We start from the raw sequence: 9,703 nt of genomic DNA, 5'->3' as shown, positions 1-9,703 counted from the left end.
TGTATGTAACCTGCCAAGATCCTCTGTCCATGGGATTCTCCAGGCAAGAATACTGGAGTGGGTTGCCATTTGCTGAATGTGAACTTTCCTTTGAACCCCTTTACCACTTTATTAACATTTTAATTTCAAGCTGACCAGATTTTGCCTTGTATAATAATCTGTGTATTCTAAGATTCTCAGATTTTCCCACTAGAAATGTACTTAATTATACAGAAAAATGAACAGATAGCCCTAAGGCTGCCACAACAGGTTCCCTGGAAAATTAAAATTTAATATCAATTCTTCAGTGTTAGTATTAGACTGTTTTAATATAAAAATGACGTTTTTTAACTAACACTCTAGGAAGATGAGTCTCTTTTAATCTCGAAGATTTGGGTACACCTAGCATACTGTGAAAACCCTCTATGGCAAAGACTGCCTTACTACATATATATTCCTTGTAAAACTAAAACAGTACCATCTTCAAACACTCAATATGTTCGCGAGTATTTACGCAGTGTTTACCATGTACCTAGACCTGTGCTGTTTCAAGGGGCTCAGTTTCCATGGGATGGCCCTGAACGAATAAAAAAACTGTACGTTAAGAGTTAAACGATGAAACGTAAGCCATCCATATTCTGCTGGACCATTCAGTCTCTCCATTCCACACCCTAAATGACACACTGGAAGAGTGAGGAGGACCACTTTAAAGTCCACTCTGACCTTCCTATTATTTTCTGGAGATTGATAATTTTCTGCTACTGCGCGAAGCTTAATCCTCTTCACCTGGAAATAAAAGGTTTCCATCCTTTCGCTCTCCAATTCGAAGCTCAGAAAAGTCCCCTGGGGGCGACGAGGTAGGGCAGCAGAAAGTCTGACCCCCACGAAAGGAGCGAAAATGCCAAAGCTACCAGCACCACCCCTTAACCTCCCCCACGTGCTTCCAATTGGTCCTTGTGAGTCACTCTCTTCCCAGATCGGCGTTCCAGCTTGCCCGTCGCCTCCATAGAACCCACATTTAGCCAGCAACTATTGGTAGATCGTTACGTCATTGCCCTATCCACAGCTCCCACTGGCTCCCATAGGAAGGGGCGGTCGCAACGTCACAGGCAAGGGCCGCCATTTTGACTGAGCAATCCTAGTGACAGGAGCTAAAGAAGCAGTGCTGGTTGTCCCGTTTCCCCTCCCCCTTCCCTTCTCCGGCTGACTTCCCGGGTCCCCCACACTCCACAGTCCCGGTCCCAGCATGTCCCAGAAACAAGAAGAGGAGAACCCTACGGAAGAGACCGGCGAGGAGAAGCAGGTGAAATGGAGGGGGTGCGGTGGGCGAGTTGGGGGCGATTGTGATGGGGCGGGAGGCGGTCTCCCACCAGTGCGGATTGGTCGCCATGGTCTCGGGCTCTGCAGGGGTTGGCCACGTCTTGCGTCATGCAGGGTGAGTTTCAACAGGGCCTGCTGCTTTGGCTCTGGTTAGTTGGCTGGGTTGTCAATCAGTATAGTACCCTTCCTGATTGGTCAGTAGACCTACTGCTAGGCCTATTGAAGCTGTGCTGTAATTGGCCGAATCTGAGCGTGGGGCGGGTGTTTGAAAAGAGTGGGTGAATGAAAGGGGGTTGGTGGTCTCCGGAAGAGATGTATGTTACAGGTTAGTAGGGGTAAAATGAACCAACAGCCAGGCTGGGTCCTGCATTCTGTATCGTAAAGATACAGGTCAAGATATAGACGTTTAAAAAGGGATCAGCACCGGGGGAAGGGAGAAGAGTAATTATCATGGCTAATTTAAGACTGCAACTTTCTCAAAGAGACATTTTGATCGCTGGAGATGGTCTGTTGCCCACCTTCAAAGAGGACCTTACAAAATTGAAGAGGGCTAGAGTTTCAAACAGAATAATGGAGGTTAACCTAGGAAAGACCCCTAGAGAGTCGTGAAAAGAAAGACTCCACCATATTTCCCCCCGACTTCTAAGATAGTGGGGACTTATTTCACCCGCAATTCTGTGATGAAAACACGGCAACTTCTTTAGGTGTTTTGTATTTGATTTATAACATTTAGTACTGGACTCGGGTTCATGAAATACCCCTGGGTTATATATGGGCCAGGTTTTCAAGGCAAAGGAATGCAATTCCACTAAAAAGAACCACAAATTGGCTTCATGTCGTTTTTTAAAAAGTCAAAGAAGAGGGCGACAGGGCCCACAAAAAAGGGAGGCAGAGAGTAACAACAACAGTAAGAGACCCTGCAAGTTAATTGGGCTCTTGGCATGTTTCCCAAACCTCCATCACTAGGGAAGGTGTTGATTTTTTGACAGAGGTGGTGGGTAAGTACTAGTGAACCCACTATATCTTAATTTTCCTGAGATTAATTTCTGTTTACTTGTCACCTTCCTACTACAATGTTTATGGAAACAATGCTGTCCATTATTGCTTTCCAGTACTGACCATTGCTAAGGTGCTTTCTGGAGAAGGCCGCAGAGCTAGCCTCCATAGAGAGATTTATCAAAAGCCTAGCTTAGGAGGGAACATCTCAACAGTTATCCCTTTCGATTTCCCGTTTGACCTGTACTGTATTTTACAGACAGCTGGAGATCTCCCTACTAATCTTGCATCACCAGAATCCCTGCTAGCTCTGTTCTGTCTTTCCTAGCTTCTGTTCTAAGTGAGCTACTGCTTGCTCTTTGATTAAAGTATTGTTCTTCAGTATTACCTTTAACTCAGTACTCACAGGTCACTGGGGTGGTTCCCTGGGTGTAGTGTGACAAACAGCTTATATTTTTTTCTCACAATACAGTCATCTTGAGCTTCAGGGATTTGAACAAAGGTCTGGCTTTATTTAAGAGTGTGAATAGCATGTTTACAAGTGGGTAGATCTCCAGGAAAAGGTAATAGTGTAAAAGTTAGCAGATATTGGAAGCATTGCTTCTCAGTGTTTAATTTTACTGGCCCCATTTGTTTCCTCCAGGACACCCAAGAGAAAGAAGGTGTTCTCCCTGAGAAAGCTGAGGAGGCAAAGCTAAAAGCCAAATATCCAAGCCTGGGACAAAAGCCTGGAGGCTCTGACTTCCTCATGAAGAGACTCCAGAAAGGGGTATGGAGCACAATCTCTTACCCTCTTACTTTGGAACCAAAGGGGCCTTAGGGATGAGATCTGTGGAAGTTCTGCTGAACACTGATATGAAGGTTTTGTTGTTGGGCAGTAGTAAAGAAAAATTAGAAACTTGTTAAAAAAAAACACAAACCCAAGGCAAATACTGTAAATTCCTGAAAGGGTATCAGTTATTTTCTGATTTCCCTCAGGATACTAAAGCTTAATGGAGGGAACTGTAGGAATGGCCTTGGAAGAGTGAGGGAAGGATGTCAGAGTCTGGAATGCTGACAGCCTCCAGATGTTTGCCTGTTTGGATGGTGGGAGTTTTAGGACTGCAGATGTAGGATTAGAGCTAAATTTTGAGGTGCATCATTTCCGAAGAAAGGCCCAGAAATCTCTCCTACAGATTTCCTCAACTTGAAATGATTTCTTCAGACCCTTGAAGTTAGCACCAGCCATTAACTACGCTGCCTGAAGAGACTCACTGGAAAAGTCCAGAGTGGTCCTTCTCCCAAGGGAGAGTCTTACCTGTATAGCCTTCTAGCTCCTCTTCGGGTTCCTCAGTCCTCAGAGGTACCTAAAGCTGACTGAGGGGTTGTCAGTCGTTAACCTGCAGTGTATTTCTCTGTGCAGATGAAATGGAGAGGGAAACAGATCTCTGTGGAGAATCCCAGTTACTGAGTCTTAGTCACAGATGATGAAGTGATGCTGATTTGCAGCTTACCTTGCTGTAAGCAAGACAGGCGTAGGCAGGCTCTCCCAGCCATGGAACATGTGTGGGAGTGGTTGGAGTAGGAGGAAAGTACATTATCCTCAGAAACAAGCCCAGTTTCTATTCATAGTCTGAGAGAATAGTTTCTTGTTTTGAGGTTGGTAGCTTGAGGTTGATCATCTACTGATAGCCCCAGGTTGACCCTTTATATATCTTATTCATTACTGTTTCCCCAGCACCAAGCCCATTGGAGCCTAATAGGTCCTATATAAACCTTTGGGATTAAAGTCAGCAATATGGTTGAAGCATCGTGGACTCATGGAGCTATAAAAGGCTATAGGAGCTATCTCTTAACTCCAAAAATATACACCCTAGCTGGGAAACTGCTTACAAATGTGAAAAAGTCAGAAGACATTGGGGAGAAAGCATAAATATAGTTAATACTAAGCTGTGTATACATGAGGCTAATCAAAAAAGACTTGAAAGATCTGAATGTGGATGCAGGTTTATAGGGTTTATGGTAGACCTGAGTCTCCTTGCTTTTGAGGAAGACCAGAGCTCCTCACTCACCTAAACCTCCCTCTTGTCTCTTAGCAAAAGTACTTTGACTCAGGAGACTACAACATGGCCAAAGCCAAGATGAAGAATAAGCAGCTGCCCAGTGCAGGACCAGACAAGAACCTGGTGACCGGTGACCACATCCCCACCCCCCAGGATCTGCCCCAGAGAAAGTCCTCGCTCGTCACCAGCAAGCTTGCGGGGTAACCTGGGTCCCCTCTGCCCCCCTTCTCACCCACTGGACTTTTCTATATCATAGGCAGGGACATAGGCACCTAGCTGTCTCTTCTCAGCTTGCTCGCCAGAAATGACTATGCTGCTTCTGGGGGCTGCTGAGACTGTAACATGGGCTAAAGAGAGGCTCTGAGTTCACTGCTTTGGTTAAATTGAGATTTCCACACTCTCATGTGGCCCAAGTAGGGGCTCAGAAATAGGAGCCTAGGATTGGATAATGCTGCAGACTTTCTTTCTCATTTGTGTGAGAAACTGGGGAGATGTCATTTCTCCTTTTGGAAGAGAATGTGTTCCAAAATAGGTGAGGCTAAGCCTTGGGAATAATATGACAGGTTTAACATCCCGAGGCCAACCTGATATGATTGAGAAAGATAGATTGAACGAGATCTGTTTTCTGTGCTCTAAGTGTTTTGTCCTTTGGGCTGCTATTGCTTTCATGTTTTCATTATGGCAGGTTTAGCAAACCCTCAAAAAGAAAAACTGATGTGCTTGCCTAAAACCCTAAAGCCCACCTAACCTTCTTTGTTCAGTATCTTTTACAATTTGCCCTGGCGAATATTATTCATGTAAAATGGGCACCTTCTCTCTCTCTTCCAGCATGTTGCTTTTTGAAGGTATCATGGGATAGTGGAAAGAACAGTGGGTTAGCAGTCAGGATATCTGGGTTCTGTTTCCATTCAATTCTAGACAGAACTGACCTGTAGCCTTGGTAAGTCACTTCACCTCTCTGAATTTCTACTTCTTCATCTGTAATATAGATCCAAATGTAGATCAGATTGATTCTGATTCTAACATCCTGAAGAACTCTGTGCTATTCATTGTAAAACCAAAAGTGAGGAAGGACCATAGGGGAGACTACAGAGGAGAACTCATTGAAGACCACGTGAGGAGAGAAGTTGAGATTTAGGGATTATAAATGCAGACAAGAGGACCTCATAAGTGTCATGGTCTTGAGGGTCAAGAAAAAAAAATTCTAAGAAGCTAGCCACGAAGGCTCTTGCCTCTGCTCTCTCTTCTTTCCTAAAATCTGGGCCTTGGCTGCTAAAAGGCTGCTCTGGGAGCCAGGCTGTGGGCCTGAAGAAACATGCTCAGTCATGCATGTGTGGAGTCCCACATTTCAGATGTTCTCAGCTGCCCAGGTGTATTGTTAGGGAGACAGGAAGAAAAGGGAAGAAAGGTCGCTCTGGGGCTTAGTGCTGCTGTGGGGCTGGAGCAGCAGGTTCTCAGGAGATGATTCACCTTGGAGAAAGCTGGGGAAGGCAGTTAGGGAGAAATAGAAGGAGCACTGAGAAACCTCTGCCTTCCTGGAGCTCAGCTCCTGTGCTCTGAGAGGTAGCAACGCTGATCATGAACCAGGTGGAGGAAAGAGGGGCTGCGAGTGGCCAGCATCGTCTATCTGATTATCACTAGCTTGGCCTGAACCACACTGAATGCAGTCTGCTAGTTAGGACAGAGAGGGCCAAGTGAGAGCTAGCAATTCAAGAGAGGAAGAGTCTGTCTTTAGTCCTCTCTTGACCTCTCAGCCCACCAGTTCTGATATGCCACACATCTGGCCCAATGAGAACAACTGATGAACTTGCTGATGCACACGTGGGGCCTTGGGGTGTGTCTACACGTCTTTCCTGACCAGCTGTTCACTTTTCAGGCCGTCATTCAGATTGGATAGGAAAAAGTTGGTGAGGAAGGAAGGAGAGAGCAGGATGCCGTGATGCCCTGGCCCCTAGGGCAACTCCTTGACTGTCACTTGTAATTGTATATAATTTTTGTGTTTCTTGCTTCATTTCCTCATGCTGTCTTCCTTAGTCTAAAGTCCATGTGGGAAGGGGAAAATGCCGAATATCCTTGTATAGTTTCCTCAACCGTCCCAGACATGTTGTACATAGATATGTCATGTTATTATATATATAAATATATATATAATTTTGTACGTTTTCTTCATCTCCGATCTTTTCGAATTTTGTACTCTTTTCTGTCTGAGCTGCTCTCTCTATCAGTCAGTGTGAATCCTCAAGACTGAAATCACAGTGAGTCTCAGTTTCAGGAAGGAATAGAAGAAATAGGGAAATCAGAAAGACTATTGGTCTATCTTTCCACCCGGTCATGGAAACAAAGATGCCACCTGCTTCCACAGCATGAAGTGCATACCTTCCATGGCAAAAAAGGGTCATTTTGAAATTCAGTTTGGTTTGATTAAACCTAGAATATTAAGTCCATTCAAAACAAGTGTGTTGTCTGGCCCTGGCCTCCATGCAGCTGCCGCCTCATCACTCTGTGCCCCCCAACCCCAGTCCATCCATCTCCCCTGTGACAAGTGGCTCTGGCCATGCCCCTGAAACTGAGCCTGCTCTGAAAACCTCGTTATTTTGATCTTTGTTTTCTTGCGTATCTCCAAAAAGACAGAGAACAGTTTTGTAACTAGGCGAAGACTGAAATTTTCCTCTTCTTTAAAAAAAAAGGCAACTCTCTGGATAGGATTAAGAGATGTGCCGTGTATCCCCAGTGATTGATAAGTGTGGGAGAATGATGGGGTAGAGACTGGGGTGGAACTTAGGGTTTTTTCCCTTACTACTTGACAGTGTTTTCTTTCTCTTCTTCTGTGTTCGTCCGCAGTGGCCAAGTCGAATGATGCTGCCCGGGGCTCCGCCAGATCCTGAGACGCTGCCCCCTGGGTCCTGTGCTGGCTCCTGCCCCTCCCTGCTTTTGCAGCCAGGGGTCAGGAGGTGGCTCGGGTGCGGGCTGGAGAGGCAGAAGCCCCTGCCCGTCGGTGTCCCAGCGCATGGAGCCCCTTGGGCCGAGCACCAAGACCTTGACTCTTTTTTGTTTTTTCTTTTTTTTCCAAGTAATTGTTGGGAGACATCTCAGTGAAATCCTGGGGGTGGGGTGGGGAGGGGGGTTGAGAGGGTGGAGTGGGAGATGTGAGGGGTTATGAATTAGGACTTAAGAGTTGATAACAAAAACATTCCTAACTATCCTTCTTGGCCTTGTGGCTGGTGTGGGGTGGGGGTGGGTTGGGGGGAGTGAAATGGACTAAAGGTGAGGGGTTCTAATTGAGCTGTGTAGAAGAGTGCCTTGCTAGCTTGGATATGACTGGGACTTGATGTCAGATAAACTGTCTAAATATGAAAGATGCGGATGACTCCTCTGGTTCTGCAGAACAAGCTAAGAACTGAATGTTAATTGTTTGGGTGGGGAAAAAAATGCTGTCTTTGAAGTAGATTTGCTGTGGGAAGAAGGGCAGTGAGTGTGGGAGAAAGGGGATGAGTGTGGGGAGCTCCGCAGAGCCCAGGGGACTTTTTCAGTATTTGAAATAAAAAACAAAGAAGAAGATCCACAGGAAAAAAAAAAAAAAAACCAACCCAGAAATTCTCTGCAGCAGTTGGTGTGTTTTATTGGGGTTTGGCAAAAGGGAAGAAAATAAGACTGAAGATACCATTCAGGAGAAGCTGGTGTGGGGTGCTGAGCCTCTAAGGAACAGGGGCCCTTCAGATGGGATGTGTCTGGGTTCTCCGTTTCCATCATTTAGGGAGAGGGTGCAGGGACGTTGGCATATAGACCAGGACTTCTATAGCTAATGCAAAGATGAATCTTCCTCACGTTCTGACTCACAAAATGAGGGGTTGGCGGTGTTTGATCTGAAGGGTTTATTGACTCCTGAAGATCACTCCAGGCTAAGCATGAAAGGAAGCCACTCTGTTTTCCCTTTCAGTCTTCCTTGTCTTCTCAAGCTCCTGTGTCTCTGAATTGTAACCACTAGTGATCTGCCTTTCTGCTAGTGGCCAGCAGGAGGCAGAGTCACTTCTTTCCTCATGATGTGCTAACCATCGTTGGAATCCTGCCACTGAAACGGGTTTAAAGCTACCTGTGAGTGTAATATACAAAAGAAGTGTTGCCAGAGGAGAAACAGACTCACACTTTTCTTCTGTCACACTCACACCAATCTACTATGTGTGAAGATGGAAACTTGCCCATTTGCCCAAGGAGATTTTAGGCATAAAGGAGATTTTATGAGTAGGAGATTTTACCATAGTTATCTTCTCAAATGAGCATGCATCAAGGAAGACGGGATATTCTAGAGACATTTCTATCACATTGAGAGGGTGGAGTACTTCTAAACTAGAAAGGAATGTTCTCAGCGTGTGATTCATTCTCTCTTCTTAATCAGAAACTTTCCAAATAAGTTTTCAGCTTCTCAGGAAGCTGACTTGCTCTCTCCTAATTTAGTCAGGGGACTGCAATGCCTCCTAACCATCAGCCTTTCTGAACAGCATGCTACACACTGAGCTAGGTGGTTTGGAGATACATTAAAGAAATGCATGCCCCACCTTTAATGGCGTTTCTTATCTAACTGGAAGAAAATACATGAAAAAGTTTATACACTTCAGTAGTATAAACTTACATCTTAAAGCTAGGAGATGTATGTATGTATGTAAAGCTAGGAGTGTTTATTATGATGGGGTTTCTTGAGTCTTATTCCCCTTAAGCCAGTCCCATGACTTCTTTTTGAGCACATTGTCCCTACTTTTATGTTTGCCAAGTGGCAACAGCTGGGCAATAAGGTCAACAAGGCTCCAAATGCGAAACCATCTAGTTAAGTTCCATTTAATATAAAGAGAAGGGACGTTGACATAGAAATAAGTTATTTATAAGGTGGCAGTGCTAGTTTACTGAAGACCTTGAGTTAACATCTCTTAACTTTTAGGCTTTTACATGCTTTTTCCCTTGCTCTTGGCTTTCCTGGTCCTTAGGTTTAAGCTGTAGCCTTAGGAATCCTGGGGTACCCAGAAATGGTCATTGCTGTTTCTATTCCAGTTTAAAACCTGCCTTTCCTTTTCCTTTACTCTCATACAACAGGGCTAGGCAGTCAGGAAGTCCGATTCTGCAGTGCTTCAAAAAGCTGTTCTTGCTCATTGTTTTAGCTTAGTGTTTTATCTTTATTCCAAAGAGTGGATTCAAGGGTTCTGCCACTCCTCCAGCATGGTTGAATGATAATTGTGTTGGCAAGTCTCTCAGTAGAGCCATCTGATTTGCAGGGTGGCAGGGATGAAGTCATCATTATTATTGTCCAGCCACATTTATTTTAAGCTGATGTGGCCTGAGCATGGAAAACACAGGCAAAAAGAAAATAGCTGGGAGAA

At 45.0% G+C, this 9,703-nt stretch overlaps 1 protein-coding gene across 1 annotated transcript; it reads left to right on the top strand.

Annotated features, from left to right (window-relative positions):
* Positions 1,077-7,927, top strand: ENSA (endosulfine alpha). Its single transcript, XM_005677662.3, has 4 exons — positions 1,077-1,282; positions 2,939-3,064; positions 4,371-4,537; positions 7,179-7,927. The coding sequence occupies exons 1-4, from the start codon at positions 1,226-1,228 to the stop codon at positions 7,192-7,194; spliced, it is 366 nt and encodes a 121-aa protein (XP_005677719.1). The 5' UTR covers positions 1,077-1,225; the 3' UTR covers positions 7,195-7,927.

This window comes from Capra hircus, chromosome 3 (genome assembly GCF_001704415.2).
Source record: "Capra hircus breed San Clemente chromosome 3, ASM170441v1, whole genome shotgun sequence".
NCBI lineage: Eukaryota > Metazoa > Chordata > Mammalia > Artiodactyla > Bovidae > Capra > Capra hircus.
Note: the sequence above shows the minus strand (reverse complement) of the source record. Positions and strands in the feature narration are given on the sequence as shown.

What these genes read in the sequence shown, in the direction of transcription:
- ENSA (XM_005677662.3), top strand. Translation starts at nt 1,226, where the DNA reads ATGTCCCAGAAACAAGAAGAGGAGAACCCTACGGAAGAGACCGGCGAG. An exon ending in AGACCGGCGAGGAGAAGCAG is followed by an intron (nt 1,283 to 2,938) that starts GTGAAATGGAGG and finishes TGTTTCCTCCAG; the next exon opens with GACACCCAAGAGAAAGAAGG. An exon ending in TGAAGAGACTCCAGAAAGGG is followed by an intron (nt 3,065 to 4,370) that starts GTATGGAGCACA and finishes CTTGTCTCTTAG; the next exon opens with CAAAAGTACTTTGACTCAGG.